The following is a 23,706-nucleotide window of genomic DNA, read 5'->3' as shown; positions in this document are numbered from 1 at the left end:
CTCTCTCTCTGTGTGTGTGTGTGTGTGTGTGTGTGTGCAGTAACTTTATTGATGGTGTTCAAGAGAGCAGGGCTCCCTGGGTGCCCTCCCTTCTTCTAGGGGTCTGTGATGGAACTGTGAGGAGACATGCTAAGTGTTGGCAGGCTCGGTTGGGACAGGGTCAGCAGTAGAGAACCTCCCTCTTCCTTCCGTGTTCTTTCTGGGGTGGGTGGTCCAGGGCTTCTTACTCCTTGGAGGCCGTGTAGGCCATGAGGTCCACCACCCTGTTATTGTAGTCATATTTATACCTCTACCAGGAAACGAGCTTTGTAAAGTTGTCATTGAGAGCAATGCCAGCCCCAGCATCAAAAGTGGAAAAGTGGGTGTTGCTATTAAAGTTGTAGGAGACAAGCTGGTCCTTAGAGGAGCCTAGGATGCCTGTTAGCACACTCTTTGATGCCTGCTACACTACCTTCTGAGGTCATCCTAATTGGCAGCTTTCCCCAGGTGGCATGGCAGATCCACTACAGACACATTGAGGGTAGGAATACAGGAAGGCCATGCCGGTGAGCTTCCCATTCATCTCTGAGATGCAGGGATGATGTTCTGGGCAGCCCGATGATCATCATACCACAGGTAAACCACACACACACACATACACAGTACCAGAACTAGGTATTGGTTGTAATAGTAGAAAATTTATTAATATAGTTATCTTTTGTGGGACCGTCAAACTGCTTTTCAAAATTTTATCTCAAAAGCAATGCACCAGTTCTGCTTCTGTTATCTTTTTGTCCAGTGCTGGATTCTAGAGATGAAGGTCTTGACTGTTACAGGCAGGCACTGTACTTTTGAACACCCCCCCCATACACACACAACCATCCATATAGCTGCCAGTGCTGACTATCCTGCCCCTTCATCTCCCACTCTAAATCAGATTAGCCTGATTCAAGATCCTCTGTTTCTCAAGAACTTTATTTATTTATCTGCCTGCACCACCACACCCTGCCTAGCCTGGTATTTGTAGCCATCTTATTGGGGCTCCAATTTGCTTTCCTGAACACCAGTGATACTGAGCGTCTTGAGTGTTTATTGGCTGTATATGTCGTTTGGGAAAATATGTTGCAATTACCTTCAAAAGACCGGGTTTCAAATATTCACTTCTGTCTTATATAACTTTTACATATGGTATATTTTGGATACAAGTTCCTTATCAGATATATGACTCGCAAGTAAATTCATTCTCCTATTCTTGCAATTTCTTTACGTGTCTTAACTGAAGTGCTTCAAACTTTGGTGAGGCCCAATGAGTTTTCTCTTGTAGTTAATGCTTTTAGTGTCATACCTAGGAAACTATTATTTGACTCACAGCCATGAGGAACTATGCCAAACTTTTTTTCTAAGAGTTTTTAAGGTCTTAAGTTCTTGTCTTTGGTGGAATGAGTCTTTCTCTGTCCTGCCAATCAGCTCCCAAACAAGGACATGAAGACTTATGAATGCTCGGCCTTAGCTTAGACTTGTTCCCAACTAGTTCTCATAACTTAACCCATTTACACTAATTTACACTCTGCCACATGACTCGGTTACCTCATCTCTGTACTGCCTGTCCTGCTTCTTCCATGTATGATTGGAGACTCTGCATGCCTAGATTCATCCCTCTGACCTCTCTCCGCTAGAAGTCCTGCCTACCCTCTCCTGCCTAGTCATTGGCCATTTGGCTCTTTATTACACCAATCACTTCACACAGTGTACAAATATCCCACAACACTTTGGGATTTTAATTTTTGTGAATATTATGAGACAGGAATCTAACTTATTTTGTTGCATGCAGATATCCAATTGTTTCTCAACTGCATTGCCCTGACATACTGTTAAAAGGCATTTGAGAGGCTGAAAAGATAGCTAAGTAGCTGGGACTCCAGCACGGTTCCCAGTACCAAGGTCAGGTGGGTTACGATCAACTGTAACTCCAGTCCTAGGGAGTCTCATCCCCTCTTCCGGCCTTCTCAGGCATGAACACATGTGGCATATACATACACATAAAGTAACATAAATGTCTACAATAAAAATCAGTTGATCTTAAACGTATAAATTTACTCTTCAACTATGAAATATATTGCATTGACTCATATTTGTCTTCAAGGAAGTAGCATGAGGATCTTGCATGACTGTAGGCTTGTGGTAAGTTTTGGAATTTAGAAGTTTGGGTCTACCATCACTTTCCATAGCAGGCTTATAAAGAAATAACTGACAAATGAAGAAATGGATGAGCGCTTACAGTGTTTTTGAAATCTCACTTTATTGGGGAAGTTAAGAAACACTGAGCTGGTGGTTCTTAGTGTACGTGTCACGGGAAAATGTGTTAGGATTGTATTTTATAAATAGACCTCTGGCTTGTGCCGCCCGGAAAGCATGGGAGACTCTAACTGGCAGCATAGTTGGTGCTTGACAAATGCTCCTCGCTGACTACCTTATCCAGTGTGTGCATAAACAAACACACTGGGTTTCTGATTGATAATTGCTAACATTTCCTATTTTTCTAGTGTATTAAACAAGTTCTAGTTTAGAATCTTGGTTTTTGGAATTTCTGCTACTTTTCTGCACATAATATTGTAGACACACAAATTCTGCTTTTCCAGAACTGAACCATTAGTCCTCTCGTCCCCAGGGAGGCCTTTCTGATGATCTATGGATCCTATTGAGACCCACAATGAATGTACAGTTTGTACAGTCTACCATGCTCACGGGAACCAAAGGAGAAAAGCAGTGCCCTATGTCAAAGCTTAGGCTTTCTGTCTTTGGGCCTCTTCTTAACTGGTACACTAGACACACCTGTCTTCTGTGTACTTGGCACGCTTTGTTTTGCTTTCTTGTGCTTACCTCAACTTGTTGCCACGGATTACTTGATGATTGAATTTTCATATTTTCTTTATCTCCCTCAGGCTCTTGTTATGTTGACTAGCCCTGCTAGCCACACACTGGTACTCAGCAAATATTGTTTGAAAATTATCCTATTGTCAATAGCATTTTCTTGCTTCACCGCTCCAGGTACTGAAAGGCTGAAGGTTGAGCTGAGAGCAACATCATTGCTTAAAGGCAGAACAATGGATCCCCAGTAAGTCAGGGGCAAAATCTAGCCTTCCTTATAATGGCAGTCATTTACTTTCTCCACAATGAATTTACCTAGCAGGTTGGAACATACGAGCATTTGACAGTACCTAGGATTTAGCAAGTCCTTGAAAGCCAAGAGTCCTAGATAGCAATTCTGACTTCATGCAGAAGGAGAGGTAAAAGCCACGATCAACTTGGCAGCACATAGATTAATAGAAATGAGTTAATTTGAATTACAATAACTGTTAGAAACAAGCCTAAGCTAAGGCTGAGCTTTCATTGTTAATGATCTCTTCTGTTTAGAATCTAGATAGCTGTTAGCCAGCTGGGAGGCCACTGAGGATGAACCCTCCCTAGGGGACTTTAGAAATCACTTCCCCCACACCTAGAAAGGGAAGTGCTTCATGATTTAAATGACCCTGTAAAAGGTGGAAGCTTTGTTGAGGAGCATTAAGACAAAGCTACTTTCTCCTGGTCAAAAGATTCTGTGTCCAGCCCAGCATGGGGGCACAGTCTAAGCTCTAATATAATGGAAAGGGGGAAGGAATGTTGATTCTCTTAATATACTTTTCTTTCCCAGAAGACCCGGCCCACACTGCACCGCTGTCAGTCTCTGCTAAGAGCACTGTGGCCCTGGCCTTCCTGCTTTTCTGAGCTCTTTTCAGGAAAGAGGAACTTTCCCTTCTACTCTGTCTGCTTGGAGACATTAGGCATGTTTCTATGAACACTCTTGGGCTGTCTCACCTTTCTCTAAAGCTACTGTTATCAGAAGACGGCTCACAGCCTGTGTTCTAACTCAGGTTTGGCCGTCTTTCCTCAATAAGGCAAGTAGAGGTGCCACAATAATGGAGAGCAGAAAAGGGAGATTTATTCAATGAGGTCACACTGGAAATCCAGACAAATCTACAAATTCTGTCCTGGAATTGAGTCTCCTGACATCAGGGTAAGATTTAAAGACAAAACAAGTTAACTAAACACTAGCAAGTCCACCTTTCTCTCAGCTCAAATCCTGCAATGTCATCCCCAGAAAATAAGTTTCTTCTCTGGGCGCCCCCAGGGCTTCAGCCATTCCTTCTCCCAGTGACAGATCCCTGGGGTGTATGTCCATTTTTTTCAACGGGCTAAGGGGACACAAATGTGTGTTTAGAACACACCCATTTCTTTCCTGATGGGCAGATTACACCACCCCTTACTGGTGCAACAGTTGGCCAAACTCCATCGCTGAACCTGCTGGCCCGCCTTTTCCAGCCCTTACTTAAAGGGGCGTGGCTTTTCCTTTTTCTTCTCCTCCCTTCTCTGGCCACCTGACATGATTAGCGCTTTGCCTACTCTCTCAAACATAAATAAAAATGTCCCCAAGCTTCCTTCTGAGTCTTAAAATTCTTCAGCGAGACTCAGAATCCCCAAGGCAGGACCCAAAGTAACAAACGGAACTTACATTGCACCGGAATGGTGGCATGTACCATAAGCTACAGGCTGTTTTTCCACTACCCCGCGGGCACGCCGGGCCCCATGGCCACCGCGCCTCCGCCTCCAAATTCAGTCTGAATGTTTGGAAACTAAATTTAAGAGCGGGGTGAAGCTTAGCATATAGCAAATACTACTGTTATAGTAAGTACCTCTGCAAAGGAAACACGGTTGTTTTTAATTTTTCTGTTGTCCCACAACACAGGTTGTAAGCCTCCCTCTTGCCTCAAAGTTTAGCTGCCGCATCTACTTTGAAAATGCCTCGAGTGGTGTGTCATTTGGCATTCTGAGGAAAGCTGTTTTAAAGACTTCTGTTAGCTCATGTATTTCCCAGGTGACTTGAGTTAGGGGTTCAGGAATGTCGATTTTTGCTTAGCCTGGGAGCAAGACCACGGTGAAGACCGGACCTAAACACATGAACCCGAGGAACGGCTCAAGAAGTTGCTGAACGCCATAGGCCCTGCAAGCTCCAAAGCAGAGCTTTTTAGAAACTCGGTTTTTTTCTAACCTATGGGTCTGCCCCCGCTATGCGCGTCCCAGCGCCACACTGCAGACCAGCCTCCGGGTACCTGGAAGCCGGTACCAGCCGTGCAGAAGGCAGCGCACTCACTGCGCATGCCCGAAGCCCAACCCCGCCCCCCATCCGCACGGGCCACGCCCACAAGGCCGCCACTTAGGGGCGGGGCGGCCCCCGCTTGAATGGGGCGCGCATTCCAGCGGGACCACGTGACGCGGCCGCGCGGCCTGAGGTAAACAAGCGCGGCCCCGCCTCCCAGCACCCGCGCGCTGCACTCCAGCTCGCGGGCGGGCGGCGCTCGGCTGCGCGGGCCGCTCCTCCAACCGTCCCCAGCGGCCGGCGCGGGGCACAGCCGCGGCAGCGTCGTGCGCTCAAGTCCCGGGCCGAGCGCGCGCCCTCCGGTGCCCTCTGGCCGCCCGCGCGCTGTGGCGCAGCAGGAATTGGGTCGCGGCCCGGGCTCTATTCGCGGCTCCTGACGCGGCGGCCCGCGGCTCTGAGCTCAGCGCTATTCTCGGGCTCCGGGCTGCGCCCGAGGGTGTGTCCCCGACCCGGGCTCGCGGCTATAAGGGGCCGCGGGCGGCCGCGGCCATGCAGCTCTACAGCAGCGTGTGCACCCACTACCCCGCGGGCACACCGGGCCCCACAGCCGCCGCGCCGCCCGCCGCCGCCTCCGCCTTCAAGGTCTCCTTGCAGTCCGCCGGCCCCGCGGCCGCCCCGGAGCCGGATACCGGAGAGCGCCCGGCCGCCGCTGCCACCGAGCCCCGCGAAGCCGCCAACGCCTCCGCCATGCCCGCCTTCTCCTCCGCCTGCTTCGAGCGCTCCGGGACCGCCGCCGCCAACGCCGCCGCCCCGCCCGGCGCGTGCTGCAAGCCGCCGCTGCCGCCGCACTTCACGTCCACAGCGCACATCGCCGTGCGGGCCCTGGGCGCCGAGCGCCTCCTGCTGCCGTCGCCCGCAGCCCCCGCGCCGCCGCGCCGCGCTTCCTCCGCCTGGCTGCTGGAGGAGCTGCTCCGGCCCGACGAAGCCGCGGCCCCGGTCGCCGCCCGCGACGCGCCCGACAGGAACTTCCGACTGAGCGAGCACCGCCAGGCCCTGGCCGCCGCCCAGCACCGGGCCCCGGCCCCCGGCAGCCCCGAACCCGGCCCCGGGCCGTGGGGCGAGGAGCGCCGGGCCGAGCGGAGCCCCCGAGGTTGGGACCGGGCGAGCGGCCGCAGCGACGCCTCCGGGAGCGACGCTCCTCGACGGCACGACCCCGAGGCCGAGGCTCAGCCCGTGCCCGCGCTCGCACGGAGCAGCGGCGAGCCGGCCCAGAACGGCGCGGGCGAAGCGGTCGGCGCGCCCCGGGCGGACCCGAGAGACGAGAAGCTCGCCCTGTACCTGGCCGAGGTGGAGAGGCAGGACAAGTACCTGCGGCAGAGGAACAAGTACCGATTCCACATCATCCCCGACGGCAACTGCCTCTACCGAGCCGTCAGCAAGGCCGTGTACGGGGACCAGAGCCTGCACCGGGAGCTGAGGGAGCAGACTGTGCACTACATCGCCGACCACCTCGACCACTTCAGCCCCCTGATTGAGGGCGACGTGGGGGAGTTTATCATCGCTGCTGCGCAAGACGGGGCGTGGGCCGGGTACCCCGAATTGCTGGCCATGGGGCAGATGCTGAATGTGAATATCCACTTAACTACTGGAGGGAGGCTGGAGAGCCCCACCGTGTCTACCATGATCCACTATCTGGGCCCGGAGGATTCCCTAAGGCCTAGCATTTGGCTCAGTTGGCTCAGCAATGGACACTATGATGCTGTTTTTGACCACTCCTATCCTAACCCAGAGTATGACAGTTGGTGCAAGCAAACCCAGATGCAGAGAAAACGCGATGAAGAACTTGCCAAGTCCATGGCCATATCCCTGTCCAAAATGTATATCGAACAAAATGCATGCTCTTGAAAAGTCTGAGGACCTAACGAGCCAGGGAAGTGGCGTCTGTCAGTTGTTGGGAGAGCCGCAGGAACTCTAATTAGGGTAATGGCACTTTTCAGCTTCCTAGTACATTGGCTGTAGGTGTACCGCCTCAATCAGTGTTTGAGTGTTCTCTCAGAGCCGCAGGTTGCTGGGCACCTGGACGATGTTTCCGGATAGGTTTGGGTGAGCCTACTGCTATTTATAATTTGCTGTATAAAGTGAGCGCTACCTAGTTTGCAAGCTCATGTCTCACGGTATGAATTTGTTCATTCCTGGTAGTCTATTTTCTATAAAAATGTATTTTTGCACATTTTTAAAAATGGGTGTACTTTCATCTATGACGTGTTGCAATTGCGAGTAAAGGCTTTTAAGCATAATCCAGAGAAGTGCTTTCTGTGAAGTTTATCTCAGTTTGTGATTTAGTAGTTAGTTTACATTGTTTCACAATTCTTAATTATCTCAAATGGATATTTTGACACATTATGTTACCAGATGATTAGCCCATTCCACGTTGATGAAACAAGCGGATTTGTTGTTTGGGGAAAATGTTATTTTTTTAGAACTAGTCCGCTTTCAAGACATTTAACGAAAGGATAGCTTTGGGACGAATTTTTTCCTTTAAAGGACAGTGCCAGGCCTTACTTGAATAGAAGTCTGCTGTTTGCCGTGGCAGAATGATAATTCTGTACTCTAGGGTTTAGAGTAATTTGTCTGCTGCTCTCGTTTGTTTTCCTTTTATTCATCAGCGTCTTAGGAAAGACATTTAACGTGTATGAAATTTTGTGGGAAGTTCAGCCTCCTGCATTACACAGCTCCTTGGTTCCAACTAAGATTTTAAAAATGAGCCTAAGTGGCTGGGCCTCACAGATGGCCGTTATTTTTAGCAGGAGGCTGCTGTCTTAATATTCTGTCATTCTAAAGTTCTTCCAAAAGGTAAAGTAGAATTTACCTTGTATTATGTAAAAATGTAAACAGCTTGTATGGTTTGCTGGGTCAAACAGTGTTTCCAAATCAAAGAAAAACATCTATATTGCCACCTTTAACTACCTTTAGTGTATTTATTAAGTAATGAAGTTTGTACTTTTTTATTTTGTAACATTTTGTGATTTTTTTGTACAATATTGTATTTGTACAATATAGCAGGTCTCAGCTGATGGAATGAATGAATAAAATGTATACTTTTACATCTTTCTGGGTAGAGTGGTTTTTTAATTTTTCTTAAATACGCACATTTTTTTTTCACCTGTAATAAATGCTTTCCCAAATTCTCACATGAACAGGAAAGTCTTATTTCAAAGGGTACATCTCAATGAAATATATTTAAAGGTGGAGTGACTCAAGACATTGCTTTTATTATTTCTAATTCCTATCAAATTATAGCTGTATCTAATGACTAATGAATAGAAAAGTGGAATTCATCAGCCCAGTTATTGTTTGTGACCCATTCTTTTGCCTTAGACTTTCTTATATTAAAGACTAGCCAAAGTAGTGTCCTGAATTTACCTAATCTTTTCATCTTGGTTATGGGAATCTACTTTAAAATGTGTTAATCAGATTTAGTTGTAAAATGCATGGTTATGGTACAAATATGCACCTTCAAAAATCAGGAGTTTGAAACTTAATTCCCACTAGGTGGGGCATTTGGGAAGAGATTTAAGTCATGAGGGCTGTGATCTCTTTAATGAAATATGCCTCATGAAAGGGCTGCAAGTTCTAGCTTTAGACCTTTTCTGGGCCTCTGCAGTTCATGAATGCCTAGAGCCACTGTCTGTAAGGAACTGACCCTTACAAGATGAGGAACAGGCATTTTCTTGGAATCCGCCCCGCCCCCCCCAAAAGTGAGAGATTCTTTTGTAGCTCACCCAGTTTCAAGTGTTTTGTTACAGCAGCACAGACTAAAAAACCACACCTGTCTGTGTGTATCATTTGGATATGAGGTAGATTGTAGAATAACAATAACTAATTTGGATTTGTTACTTTTCAGTGTAAACTTCAGACACCCGAATCTGGTAACCACCTGCTTGGAAGGATTGCATTGGTTACCAAGGAAAGGAAAATTGTCAGAAATTTCAATCTTTATTGCAGATCTCTTAGATTTTTAGGTAAAGTTTTGTTCTGTCTCCACTGGTTATATAATTTGGTCAGAAACAAGTGTTGTTAGGTTTCAGAACCTACACCAGCAAACAATAGATGATGTTCCTCAATGTTTTCTTTAAGTCTTACTGACTTAAATAGGTAATTTATGTCTCTAGTCAGGATCCCTGCGCCTTGGTTCCCACCGAGAAGTGTAAGGATTTTGAGTTTGTGATCAGATGAGACAGTAGTGAGATGCAGTGCAGTATTTATCCAGAGCAGTTGTCAGCTGCAACCAGTGCAGCATTAATTCAAGTGCATATACTTCTACGTCTTTGCAGGTGAGTGTCAGTAGCAACCAGTGCACACACACAGTGTGTTTTTGTGTGTAAAGATGGTGCTGAAGGTTTGTTTTTAGTTGTCTGGTCTGAAAAGTTTTCTTACATCCTCATTTGTTCTGTGTGGCTTAGTGCTTGCTTGTTTTAGGAGAACTAAACGTAGATTCACTCCTTTGTATTTAATATTTCTTTTCTACTGCTGGGCCGATCTTGTGTGTTGTTAGTAGTGGCAAACCTAGATCAATAAACACAGTACTTATAAACAGCTGGAAAAGTAGGTGATAATTTGGTTTATTTATTTATTTACTTTTTGAGACAGGGTTTCTCAGTGTAGTCCTGGAACTTGCTCTGCAGACCAGGCTGGCCTTGAACTAAGATCTGCCTGGCAAGCAAATTATTAAATAGTCATTCCTTGAATTAATCTTTGCAGAGTAGCCAAGGCCCCCAACATTCTATGAAGGGAGACAGTTGGTACCGTGAGTTATACAAGTTTTCTTAGAGTTTATTTCCCTCTAAAACCTGGGGAGGATAGAATCTAAAAAACGCAACAAGTATTTTCAAGTACATTAGTGAGAAAAATCACACTATTAAACGTGAATATTTTGTTGAAGTGGCATATAGATTAAAAGCTATGATAGAAATGGGGTGTGATGATACACATTTGTAAATCCTATTGGGGAGTCTGAGGCAGGTTGCTCTTGAACTGAAGACTGTCTCAACTAAATAGTAAGTTCCAGGCCAGTCTGGGATCTGTAGTGAGACCCTACCTTAAAAGAGCAAAAGTCACAGAAAACCCTGTGATGAAATAATTATTAATGTGCGTTTGATTACTGCCTGAAATCTAAGATGGCAGGGAAGTTTAGCATTTGGCAGAAGCCCAATATTTGGATCTTTTGTTCACGTTCCACTCAGCTGTTTCCTCTGAGATACAGTTTACCTGTTTAGATGCATCTAATGGGATTGGGGTTAAGTCACTGTAGATAGCGACCTGTGCCCGGGGTTCACAGGCTTCACTTTTGTTAGTATAAAGCTTTCCTCCGAAACCACACTTTATAGAGACGCAGTGCTTCGGAGTGTGTGGACAGACCTAGGATGAAAGCTTTTCTTTGTGATTTCTGTGCATGAATAAAAAAAAAAAATCAAGATCTTGAGACAATCGCACTACTTTAGTGAAATATGTATTTTTCTCTTATCATGAGATAGCAAGAAAGGCATCTGGGATGAAAAAGTGTTCTTAGAATTTTCTATGTAGGTGCTATGGTTTGGGGACCTCGCAGGTACTTTCTCGTCGTTCCAGCCTGCAAATAACGACATGGAGATTTAGTGACTATGAAAGCTTGGCCTTAGCTTAGGCTTTATCCAAACCAGCTCTCAGAACTTAAACTAACCTGTCTCTAGTAATCTACCTTCTGCCACATGGCTTGATTACTTATGCTCTGTAGTGTCTCTCCAGCTTCTCAGAGTCCTGCTGGCATCTCTGTCTCTCTTCTTCCCAGAAGTCCCACCCAGTTTCTCTTCCCTAGCCATTGGCCATTTAGCTCTTTATTAAACCAATCGGAAGGTCCCTTAGGCAGAGAGCCGTCTTTACAGCAGGAACAATTCCGCAACAGGAGCTCCCCCAAAAAGTAGGTTAGGAACATAGTCCCCAGGCATGTGTGACTTTATGAAAGGTGGGATCTTTGATAGCTGAGTTAGGGAATTAATGGGATATTGTGGTGGGGGTAGCTTTGTTACAAAAGCAGCCGTCCGGCATCTTGCTCTGCTCTGCAATCGATACATCAGCCTTGTTTTGATGCAGCAAGAAGGCCCTGGTTGGAAGCAGTTGCCATGCTTCAGAACTGTGAGATAAACCAGGCCTGTGGTACTGGTTATAGCAACAGAATGCTGGCTAAGACAGACATACCCGATCAGTTCAGAATGGGTCTGTAGCATGTTCGTGTTTAACAGCTGTAATATGCAGGTGTAGCTAGACTAAGTCCAACAGTCACCGAGAAGCCAGAATACATGTATTTCACCTCTAGTTCCTTATATATGTAAAATATAGTGGGTGTAGGCTATACTGTGTTTACTGTTGACTCCTAGGTTCCAACCCAATACCTAACAGAGTAGGTACTTAGCATCTGAGTAGGAGAGTAAATTGGAAGGAAATAGGAGCTTTGATATTTAGTGACTGGGTATAATATCGAAAATGATTTGACTTTAAAAGTACAGAGCATCTTTAAAAGTACAGAGCATAGTCATTTATAGTCATCTGGGCATTTTAAACTGAAATTGTTGGTTATAAAAACACCCAGAACTCACACATGGCATAAGCATACACTCTACCAGTGAGCTACATCTCTAGCCCTGAAGTGTTAGAATTCTGTAATCAACAAACTTAGAAATTATAGAATTTATCTTTATGTCACCTTTCAACTACCTTAAGGTGTTGAGCCTATAAAGCTCATTTAAATACAGAGCTTTGATTAATCTGAGTTGATTTTGAAGATGTCGCCTGGTCTAAGACCCTTAGTCTGGCTTGCTTTTGATGAGGATACGCCAACCAAGTCCAGATTATAGCAGTTTCTAGCTTTGCCCTTTCTGTAGCCTGGCCTGAAAAGTTGGACACATTTCAAGCATTCCTTCAGGGTGGCGTGTCCAGTGACACTGACAGCTTGTGCAGTTGACCAGTGGGGCCAGGGTGAGTAGCATGGATCCGATCAAAACCGTCAGTGTTTCCTCCGCTGTAAAGTGGGTCACTGCCAATTGTCCTCTGAGTAATAGACCAGAGAGAGAATTCACTGTTACAGTCACTTTTTGTAAAACTTGATCTAAGTATTATTGCTCACCATTGAAATTTCTAAATAAATGGTCAGTTTGTGTATAAAAATGTAAACAAAGTAATTGCTTTAGATGGAATTCCTTAAGAATTTGTGTGCCTTTAGACAGTAACTGAGAATAGCTCACTCTTCCTGCATTGCCCTGCTGGACCGGGCCTGCGGCTGGGAAGCTCAGTGGGTGGCCGAAAAGCTTCTGCTCCACAGGCTTTCAGCTTCCTGGGAACCTCCTGCCCCAGCTTTCCTCTTCCTTGTCCCCTCTGAACATCCTGGTCTCTCACAGTTGCCTCTCTGGTCCTTATACCCCATCGTGATGTCCTACATCAGTTAGAGACAGATTTCATTAGAATTAACTCTAAAAGAGTTACCTTTTAGTTTTTGGGTTTTGTGTGTGTGTGTGTGTGTGTGTGTGGTGTTTTAGTTAGACAGGGAGGCTCCCCTGTGAGTTAGGTGCTTAAGCCTTAGATTTGATCCACTGGAGACAGCTAAGTGCCCCCCACTCCTTTTACCTTTTCTTTGGTAGTTGCTGATGGCTTTGTGGGTTTGGCCAATGCAGAGGTCTCTGAATGCATGCAATGTCTGATTTAAATGTCAAACGCTGGCTGTACTAAACATCCTCAAAATTAGTAGGGATGTTTCAGACCTGGTTAATGTTTTGCTTCCTTCCTAGCAGAGGTAATCATTCATGAACCTATCTGCCACCGCCTCCTTTCTGTTTATGCATTTCTGTGTTTAGTTCACTGCTAAGCTTGGAAATAGTGCAAATTTCATCTTTACTCCTCCACATCGCACTGTGCAGACACGCTTGGGACAGACGTGACTGCTCCCTGAGAATGTCACTATTGAGACCTCTTGAACGAGGATGAATTATGTCTACGCCAGAAGTGAACTGGTCTTCCATAGCCCTTGCTGTCCACGAGAGTAAAGCACTTTGTTCTTCTATTAACTGTAATGACTGAATACGCTGAGTAGGCGCCCCACATTCAGATACTGACAATCAGAATATAAGCAGTGGTGATTTGAAGAAAGATAACTTGGTACCAAAGGGTATGTGCATTTGATATTTTAGAGCAATTGAAGTAGAAATTACATGCTTGTATGTGGTGACACACACACACACACACACCATTCTTTGTTTGAACCAGGTTTTTTGAACTAATTTTGAACTCGGTGCCAGTAGGTTGGCAGTGTATATGTGTATATTACAGTCACCAGTAATGTGTACTTGAAACACTGATTTAAGTCCAAACTGATATTCCTCCTGAATTAGAATTCCCAGTTGGAAGACTTTGAGGAAGAGGATATGGTTGCATTTCTTAGCTTAAGGTGCCATTTAAGACCCCATACAAAGTAGGTAATTGTGAAGGTAGCTTCTACCAGTGTGTCATGTGACACCCTGCAGCCAGTCTGTAAACTCAAAGGAGGCTTTCAGTTCTGTGACAAACAGGAAGCATTCACACTTTTGTTTCTCACAGTGAGATATGAACAAGCCTGGTGATGTCATAGGATGGATGAAAGCAGGGGAAATGCCACAGCTGAGGAAGAATGCAGTCAGGAAGTTCTCCTGTGACCATCACTTCACTGCCTTAGTAAGGGGCTCACTAGATCGAAAGGGAGTAATCTTTTAAAGTCATCTCTTACTCTAAGCCATGCTTGTTGTCTCAGTAAATCACAGCGGGCCTGAAGCAGAGACCTCAGAAAGAATTTACCTCAACTTATAGGCCAGCTGCAGGCTGAACCCTTTAGAAAGAAACTGTTTCTCAGATTCTTTTTAAAATCTGTTCATTTTGTTGCTTTTATTATTGGCCAAAGCTGAATGTCTTGAAGGACAGTGATTTGCCAAGGACTGACTTCATTGATTTAGAAGACAGCTTGACTCTATGAGAAGAGACAGTTATACTAGCTAGGCCAAGCTGCTGTAGCAAAAAGTAGATTTCTCTGTTTCTTAAAAGATGTAAGAGAACAGTGTGGGTTGCATGGGAGCTCTACTCTTCAGACCTGTCACCACAGTAAGGAGAGCTGGGTCACCACTATCGCTAGAATGGAGCTGTTGAAGAAGAGAAAAGCTTCCCGAGCCAAGATGCACCGTTCACCTCTGTCCTCTTTGTTGGGCACCTAGCACATTAGAATATTAGACCTGGAAATGTTTGGTGGGTTAGGACATTGTCCAAGAAAGGTGAATAAATGAATTTTGGTCCAGAATAGCAGGCTTTCAAAATCTGTACTTATTAGAAATAGCTTAGAGCTCATACATCTTTATGAACACTATGAAGTTTTTTGTAATGAAGTAAATAAAACTAAATTATTTCACATGAGAGTAGAATTACGATGTTATGATTTAGGGTCCTTATGAACCCCAATAACGCAGTTGTCAGGTTTCAAGTGGTGCCTGTGCAAGGCATCTCACAGTTTGGACTGTTTTTCTGTTTCCTTCTGTTCTTAATTGTTCTTGAGTGGTGTATCAGAAATATCTTGAAAAATCTGTGTCCAATGTAAGCCATGCATTTTATTTTAGAAAGAACAATTTAGAATTTTTTTTCCTTTTTAGGTTTTTTATAGACTTTGTTTAGCATGTTCCTGTTTTTTACTTTCTGATTCTATTTCCTGATTTTCTGTGTGCTTTTCTTTTCGAATACTTATGTGTGGTCTGTGGTCTGGTTTGCGTAAAATTAGTTTTTTGTTCACTTGTTTTCTAGTATTTGTAAATGCTCTAGTTTTTACCTTACTAATTTTACTAACTTATATATAAAGATTTAACCTTGCTTTATTCAGCTTTCCCAGAAAGGCTTACAGGCGCTGCTGTAAGCGCTGAGTGGTCAGGAGGCTATATGAAAGAGTCACACTTGATTTAACCATGGGACTAATCCTGCAAAATGAAATGTGCTAAGAATAATCATGAATGAGTTGGTATAGACAAAGGGAATAGTAATACATCGAGTCACCCGTTTTCTAGAGAGGATATGGGGCCTGGGTAGCATATTAGCAAAACTCAGTAAAAGTAGCTAATAAAAAGAAAATGATAACTGTTCTAAATATAATGTCTCTGCAGCATTGTGTTGCCACAGAGCAGGGTAGTGATCTCTATGAAACCTAGGGAACAGAGACAACTACATTGTTTAGTGTGCTTTGTTTTAAAAAAATATTTTTGAGAATTTCAATCATCAATTCAATGAAATGTGTTCATATATAACTCACCCCATCTCTCTGCTCCAACTCCCATTTACCTCCAAACCTGCCTCCTCACAACTTCCTGTTTTTTTTTTTTTAAATAACCCATTTTGTTGTGGAATAATCCTTCTGCACACTGAATATATGTTGCTATGATTGATTTAATAAACAAGCTGACTAACCAATAGCTGAACAGGATAAAGTTAGGTGGGAATGCCAAAATGAGAATGATGGGATGAGGAAGGGCGGAGTCAGAGGAGTGGCCAGCAGATGCAGGGAGAAGTGAGATGAGCTTGCTGTACTGAGAAAAGGTACCAAGCCATGTAGTACAGCATAGATAGGGACATAGGTTCATTTAAATGTAAGACTCAGTAATAAGCCTGAGCTATTGGCAAGCATTTATAAATAACAAGTATTGATTATTTGGGAAATGGCTGCTGGGATAGGAAAACTTCACCTACATCCATTAATTCCATTAATGCTGCTTAGTTGTTGGCATGGCCAACTACTGGAGCATGTATCCACTGCCAATAGCTCCAGAGTAAGTGGGCGTGAGGGCTGGAGGTCATCTACCCCATCTCTACTGGGGTTTTGTGTGTTGTTTTTGCTATCTGTTCTGTTTGGATCTTAAATGTTTCCCAAAGGCTCATGTGCTAAAGGGGTTGATCATCAACTTATGGTGCTGTTGGGAAGTGATGGGACCTTGGGTAGTGGGCCTTATGTGGAGAGGTTAGGTCCTTGGAGCTCGTTCTTGAAGAGGACATTGGGACCCTAGCCCCGTCCTACCCCACTTCCCAGCTGCTGTGATGCGAGCTCTTCTGCTCCTCCTCTCTTTAAGGCCCAGGTAATGGCATTAACCATCCAGAGGCCAAAGCCTCAGAAACTCTGAGCCAAAGGAACCTTTCCTGCTGTTAAGTTGACATTTTACTACAATTACTTGTTGGTGGAGCGGTGGGGCTGCGTTCCACCACCCGGCTAGCTTTACCCGAAATAATTACACGGAAACTGTATTCTTTTAAACAATGCCTGGCCCATTAGTTCCAGCCTCTTATTGGCTAGCTCTTACATATTGATCTAACCCATTTCTAATATTCTGTGTAGCACCACGAGCTGGCTTACCAGGAAAGATCTTAACCTGCGTCTGTCTGGAGTGGGACAATCATGGCGACTCCCTGACTCGGCTTTTTTTTCCCAGCATTCTGTTCTGTTTACTCCGCCTATCTAAATTCTACCCTATCAGAGGCCAAGCAGTTTCTTTATTAATTAACCAATGAAAGCAACAGATAGAAAGATGACCCTCCTCCATCAATTACTGAAAACTGGTGAGAGGAATCAAGGCCTGGTTACAATGATGTGCTGAGTCACTTAGGAAAAAGAAAAAAACGATAAACCTACTCTTTGGAAGTAGGAAGGAAAGATTCAACAAACACTGACTGCCTGAAGGTAGGTGCTGTGTGCACTGTGGTGTAAGCTTTCGGGCTGTACACAGTAGGTATTTAATCATTAGACTCCCTTCTTTCTCACAAATCACTTTACTCACCAGGGTCTTCTTTGGAACAGTCAGCTGGGGTTCAGATTGTGGCTAAAGAACTTAGCACATGTAAGGCCCTGGACTAATTGGTTAACCTCTTTGACCTTGCTTCATCTCTCGTGTGAATCTATTTCAGAGGCTGTGGTGGTATTAAATTATAGATACAATTATGTATATATCTTAAGCACAGAGTATAGAATTAGCATTCAGTGGATTTTATATTTACTTCTGTAATACTTTAGAATCACAAGAATGAACCAACATACATTTATGGGCACTAAAGAATTATCTTCCCATGTCAGTCTAGATTGAGTTGAGCTGTGGAGCAAATTGACATAGACAGATTAATAGGAAAAACCAGCTATACATGTATGCATGGGAGTCCCATAGGACATAGGCCATAAAAAGGACAAGTGACTAAAGCTTACATCCTGTCTTGAGCTGTAGGGAGAGGACTACAGACTTAGGGATCCTTAGAGTAGTAGACACTCAGCCCAGGGAAGGGAAGAGGGGGACTTGCATGGTCAATGGAGGCTGTCTGTGAACACTGACAGATGGGACAGTTAAGCAGGGTACTTTCCTGTGATCCAAGTTCAGTTGTCCTTTTGGTTAATAAAGTTCTTAGGGCGAGGACTCCTGAGGCTGAGCTCCTCCCAGAGGACTGGTCTTTAGACACTTGAGGGGAGTTTAGAAATGTATGCTGGCCACCTCTTTTCCCAAGTACCCTCTGCTCAAAGTATGTTTTGAGACACCCTTTCCTGAGCGAGGTCCTTCACACTGAGCATAGTTTATATCTCTCAATTTTATCCTTACTCTGATTTAAGATTTTTTTCAATGTAAGCTTCTTTTACCTTTTTTCCATTTTGATGTGTGTTTGCTTGTATGTATACTCATGTTTTACATGTGTGGGTACACATGCATGTGGGTGAGCTTACATGGGGAGGTCTAACTAAGGTTGGTGTCAGGAATCATCTTCAATTTTCCTTTCACCTCGTTCAATAAAGCAGAGTTTCTCAATAAAATCCAGAGCTCCCCAGTGCAGCTAATCTCACTATTTGACTTGCTTTGGGTGGGTGGGGGGATCGTTTGTCTCCACCTTTGAGCCTCGATTCTTCATGGGCAATTTCATGAATTCTGGGGGTCTGAATTCCGACCCTCATGCTTGCACAAGTACTTAACCATCTCCCCAGCCCTCAAATTTTTATTCTATTATGCGTGATGTGTGGGTGTGGGTGCACATACATAGTGTGCACATGTACGAGTCAGGGACAACTTTGTAGAATTGGTTATGTTTCTACCTTTATGTAGGTTTTGGGGCTAGAACTCTGGTTGCCAGGTGTCTTAGGGTTTCTATTGCTGTGAAGAGACACCATGACCACATCAACTCCTGTAAGGAAAACATTTAGTTGGGGTGATTCATTTATAGTTTTTGAGGTTCAGTCCAGTATCATCATCATGGTGGGGAGGATGGTAGCTTGCAGGAAGACATGGTGCTAACTTCCTTGACCAGCAGGTAACAGGAAGTGGTATGTGTCACATTGAGGGAAACTTGAGCAAGGGAGATCTCAGAGCCTATGGAGGCCCAAAAATGTGAGCCTATTTCTATGTTGACCAAAGGTCAAGGAGTTGGAACTTACATCTATTCCTTCAAGGTTATTGTGTTTCTACCTCAAAGGTCCCACCTAGATTCAGATCAGAGAGGTCTGCTCTCTCAAGGTTATTGTCAACAGGTGTGGCTAATAGCCAGACCGTGTATTTTAGGTCTAAGGATCCAACTAAGTTCTAGTTTTCTTAAGGAGATAACTTTGGATTCCACCAAGGGGGGCTGGGAAATTATTTAACTGATTGGAAAACTGAAAATTTTTATACAGTTTGTGGGGTGTCTGGGCACAGCCTTCTTCTGCAGAATCCTGAACAGAGGATAGAAGTGAAGACCCATGGTGACCTCTGGTGGAGTTAAAGGCCATGCATTTGGAGACAGGGTTGGACCCCTGAATCGCTTTCATGGATGCTAATGTCTAGTTGTCAAGGGCTTCCCCATCCTGGGGGAACCCCAGGAACTCTGACCTCATGGACACTGGATAGAGAACCAAGAAAGGCCCACCGTACTGAAATCAGGCACCTAGCAGGGAATTTAGGTGTTAAAAGGTGAAGCCTCAGCTTTGCCCCAACCTGATTCTGAGCATGCTGACTGCCAGACTTTCACCCTGACCTGAGGAAGGTTTCTTTTATTGATTTGGGTTTAAAGAAACACTCAGTGGGATCCTCAGCAAAAGTCACACGTCTTGAGACACTCCACCACTCCAGGCTGGCTCCGCCCCCTCTGAGGACCAGCACTATGTCATGAGGTAGTTACAGCAAAACAACCAAGAAGAAAACAGCAAGTGAAAGGGAAGGAGAAGAGCAGTAGAAACGAATATGGTGACTTAGAACAAACCTCCGAAGAAGAGATAAGCCACAAATCAACCGACAAATGACATCTGCAGGGAGAAGGTCTTGGACCCTGGGGAGTGGAATGCTATTTTTAAAACTATTCTCTAAGTTAAAAATAGCATAACTGAAGTCAAATATTCAGTAGAAATTTGGGTGATAAAATGGAAGAAATCTCTCAAAGTAGAACACGGAGGCATGGAATATAAAATTAAGACCAAAAAAGAAAGCAAAAAGATTAATCTAGGAAGTCCAATATCTGACTGTTGTGATCCTGAAATAGAACATGGCACTGGTTGACAGGAAAGATTAGGAAAAAGATTTCTTAGAACTCTGTGACAGTTTCCAGACTGCAAGGTCCCTTTAAGTATCCACAGGGTCATCCTGGACAGCCATAGAAGTTGGATCTGTGGATTCAGATAGGAACAGGACCCCTAAGTTTCAAACCCTGGGGCAAGTGGCTGAGGTGACTAACATATCAAAGTGGACCTGGCCACCAGGTCCTCTTAGCATCCCACAGTCCCAACCTGGACTGCCCTTCCCGCAGAGGCTCTTTTCTGTATAATCCAGCCATTTTGGTTGCCCACCCCTTTTGTACCTTTGCCCTCTTGACTGCTGCGCCTGGTCCCCCCTCTCCCCCCACCTCCTCTTCTTTTCTTACGATGACTTAGGCTTGTGCCCATTCTGGACTCCCCATGATGTCTCTGCCTCTGCTCCCCCTTTATCTACAATAAATTTTCTCCTCCTCCAGACCTAGGAGCAGTCATGTCCTTCCTTTTCATTTATTTTTCATTCAGTATTCTTAATATAGGTAGCAGACTGTCTGTGGCTAAAACAAGTAAGAAAGTCACTGACTTTAGACTGCTGAAATTGTTGATGCGCTGTTCTGGTGAGAGAACGTGGGAGTTTACAGCATATTACCAGGGTCTCTCCCAGCCCTGCAGGGGCTGCACGGGTACAAATATCCCCTGCACAGAGTGTCCCAGACAGCTGTGATGAAGCCCCCACCCAGCAGTCTCCCATTCACCAGAGACATTCAGCAAACAACTGCTTGCTTTCTCGTGGTGTTTACTTCTGACGTTTTGCGGTGGTATCATTGGGAGAACCCCAGCTCAGAATAGCATGTTCTCAGTTGCACCTTGGAATAATGACCTCCAACTCCCTGTGGGGCTTTGATTAGAAGATATTTACTACAGAACTCAAATTATTAAGTGTAGCTAGTGTAGTAAATATATAACCTTTCAGGTTACATAAATCCATGCTCTGAGTTCCTGAAATGATGAAATTCCCCAAGGGCATAAGGGGTCTCACAAGTCATGCATGATTGCACATAAAAATGGAGAATGCAAGAGGATTGCATTCTTATCTTCCAGTATTGAAAACATGGATCAGGCGCTTGCCACCAAGCCTGAAGACCTGACTGAGTTCAATCCCTGGGCTAACATGGTGGAAAGAGAGAACCAACACCTGCAAGTTGTCCTGTGACCTCCACATGCACCCATCACACACACACACACACACACACACACACATCCACACATCCACAGGAAAATACTAATAGATAGTAAACAAATCTTGTAATGTCTAAATGTAAAAATCAAGTGTTCTAACATTTCGGTAAAATACTTTAACATTACATGTTTCCATCAAATTGCATTTATATTCTTAATAATACTAAATATCAACTCACATAACTATAATGTAACAATAAGGTAAGCACATTAGTTAAAATGTAGAATCAAAACCAGAGTAAGGAGAGCAGGAGTGGACTTATGCCTGAGAATGGGAGGACCGTAGTTGGGACTGCTGGTTTTTATTTTGAGCTGTGTAGAGCTGTTGACAGTAAAAAATGTGAACATGCACAACTTAATAATGTAAAAATCACAGTGTAAAAATACAGTACGGGCTCTTGCAAGCTCCACATCCCAAATTTTAGTTCAGCACTGATTTTTAATGCTATGGTACAATGATGAAAACCCTGATTCTTATAATAGTATGTAATACTTTTAATAGCATAACTGTGGCACTTGTGCATGGTGGGAGGGAGAGCGAGAGGTAAGCTATGAACTGCCTATGTTTAAGCACAGCGAGAGTTAGGCCTCTGCTGTGCAGATGACAAAGTAGGCTCAGGTATGGAAGGAGACGGAGGAAAAGAACTAGAGTTCGCAGTAGATTGCTCACTCCTTACAGGAGTAATTATATTTCTGGTAACAACTCATTAAGTACCCGAGAGCTGGTGGTTGGGGAATTCCAACCCTCAGGAAACTTTACCGCCTAGAATGAGGCTCCGTTACAGAAGCCATAACAAGAAGACGGAGGTGAGTTTGAAGTGTTGAAGGCGACAACTTACTGTAGAACCCGGCTTTCGAACAATGGAGTGACTTTTCTTGGTGTATACTTGACTTAAAATATAACTTTGAGCCTTCCTGTAGAGGGAAATATACTGGCTAGGCGCTGGTGGCACACACCTTTAATCCCAGCACTCAGGAGGCAGAGGCAGGTGGATCTCTGTGAGTTCAAGGCCAGTCCACTGTACAAAGTTAGTTCTAGGACTTCCAGGGCTACATAGGGAAAACCTGTCTCAGAAAACAAACAAAAACACCAACAAACACAAGTGTCTCTTTTCATTGTTGTTTAAGCGTATTACTTTTCTTTTTTTTTTTTTTTGTTTTTTTTGGTTTTTTTTTTGGTTTTTTTCGAGACAGGATTTCTCTGTGGTTTTGGAGCCTGTCCTGGAACTAGCTCTTGTAGACCAGGCTGGTCTCGAACTCACAGAGATCCGCCTGCCTCTGCCTCCCGAGTGCTGGGATTAAAGGCGTATTACTTTTCTTATAGCTCTGATAGAGTTCTTGGAAGAAGCAAGTTAAAGAAGGGAGGATTTCGTTTACCTGATGTCTTCAGAGAGTAGATCCATTGAGGTGGGGAAGACATGATGGTGGGCAGGCTTGCGGCTGGGAACATTGTGAGACAGATGGTTACCTCACAAATGAGACAGGAAAAAGATGGGTGGGGTCAGCCAGTCAGCTACTCACTGTTCAGCTCTAGGCCCCACCTCTGAAACAATGCCTTCCTCTGAGGACCACAAGTTCACACACACAGGGGCCTGTGGGGACATCGCGCCCTCTGTCACTGGAGGGTTGGGTGCAACAGTTCTGCTAAGAGCCCTTGGGCTCGATCAGCTCTGCACAGCCATCATCTTGCGGCTTGCCACTAACCAGAATCTCCTGAACTTTGGTTTCTTTGTCATTTAAACTGGTCTAAAGGGTTTCTCAATTCAAGCTCTTTCTGTGGAAATGTCTCCTTGCCTTTGCTCATGGGAATCCATCAAGGGGAAGTCATAAACGCTATGCAGATGGCTCCGTGTACCCGGGTACGCACTCAGCTCATGTGGGATCAGGGTTTTTCTTTTGGAGTAATGGCACTTTTGGTGCCAGGGGTACTGAATCTAAACTTAAAAGATTATGTGTGTAATTTATTCCACCAAGTCCCAGAGGGGCAGAAAACGTAGCTGGTTCTCAGAATGACGTAGTGAATGTGCTAAGAGCCTGGGATGATGGAGAGAGTTTTATTCTTGGCAAGGGTCCCTTTCCAAGGCCCAGCTGCCTTCCTGCACTGGTTTCTATAATTTACAAGTTAAGAGTCTAAATTCATACCAGATATCTGCAGTTATTTGCAGTCATCATATAATTATTTGCAGTTTACACACTTGTCCACATTGGTTGGTCCTGGCCCAGACTTGGACTTTGGTCCTTGTTTGCTGGCGATCTTGGCCATACATAACCTCGTCTCATTCCACTGAAGATGTGTTTTCCTCTGCGGTGAGGCTGCAGGGTGGCTCCCATCAGTCCCTGGGTTGGGAGTTGTGGAGCTCCTACGAGTGGGCTGGGTCCCTTTCCCACACTTGTGCTCCAGTTAACCCAGTGTTCAAGAGCAACCTGAGTCCAGATAGCGCACTGGATTGGGAGTTAGAAAGTTCTGAATAGAGGATTGGATTTGCCCAGCTCTCTGGACATCTACTCAGAATCAGCAAGTGAGAATGTATTGCTGTATGAAAATGGTTTTTTTTATCAAGTGAAATACACTTACACATTTTTTTCTGATAAAAATTCAACTTGCAAAGGTGCATACTTTCCCTTTTTGGGCTGGGGTTATTTTCTCCTGATTTGAAACACAGCTCTTCATGTTGGCAGGTTTCATATCGATGCATTAAACCAACTGTGAATCAAAACTGCTTAAAATAAAGCAAGCAAACAAATAAGTAAATAAAACGTGAAGGCTGGAGAGAGAGCTCAGTGGTTAAGAGCGTTCATTACTCTC

General features: G+C 44.6%; 1 protein-coding gene across 1 annotated transcript; it reads left to right on the top strand.

Moving 5' to 3' along the window:
- The first annotated feature begins 5,515 nt into the window (after window positions 1-5,515).
- On the top strand, window positions 5,516-8,221 carry Otud1 (OTU deubiquitinase 1). Its single transcript, XM_057786893.1, has one exon. The coding sequence runs from the start codon at window positions 5,663-5,665 to the stop codon at window positions 7,016-7,018; it is 1,356 nt and encodes a 451-aa protein (XP_057642876.1). The 5' UTR covers window positions 5,516-5,662; the 3' UTR covers window positions 7,019-8,221.
- The last annotated feature ends 15,485 nt before the right edge of the window (window positions 8,222-23,706 follow it).

Source organism: Chionomys nivalis, chromosome 13 (genome assembly GCF_950005125.1).
Source record: "Chionomys nivalis chromosome 13, mChiNiv1.1, whole genome shotgun sequence".
Classification (NCBI taxonomy): domain Eukaryota; kingdom Metazoa; phylum Chordata; class Mammalia; order Rodentia; family Cricetidae; genus Chionomys; species Chionomys nivalis.
The sequence above is the reverse complement of the archived record's forward strand: the minus strand, read 5'-3'. Positions and strand labels throughout refer to the sequence as shown.

Excerpts from the sequence above, each read along its gene's own strand:
- Otud1 (XM_057786893.1), top strand. The coding sequence starts at position 5,663 with ATGCAGCTCTACAGCAGCGTGTGCACCCACTACCCCGCGGGCACACCG.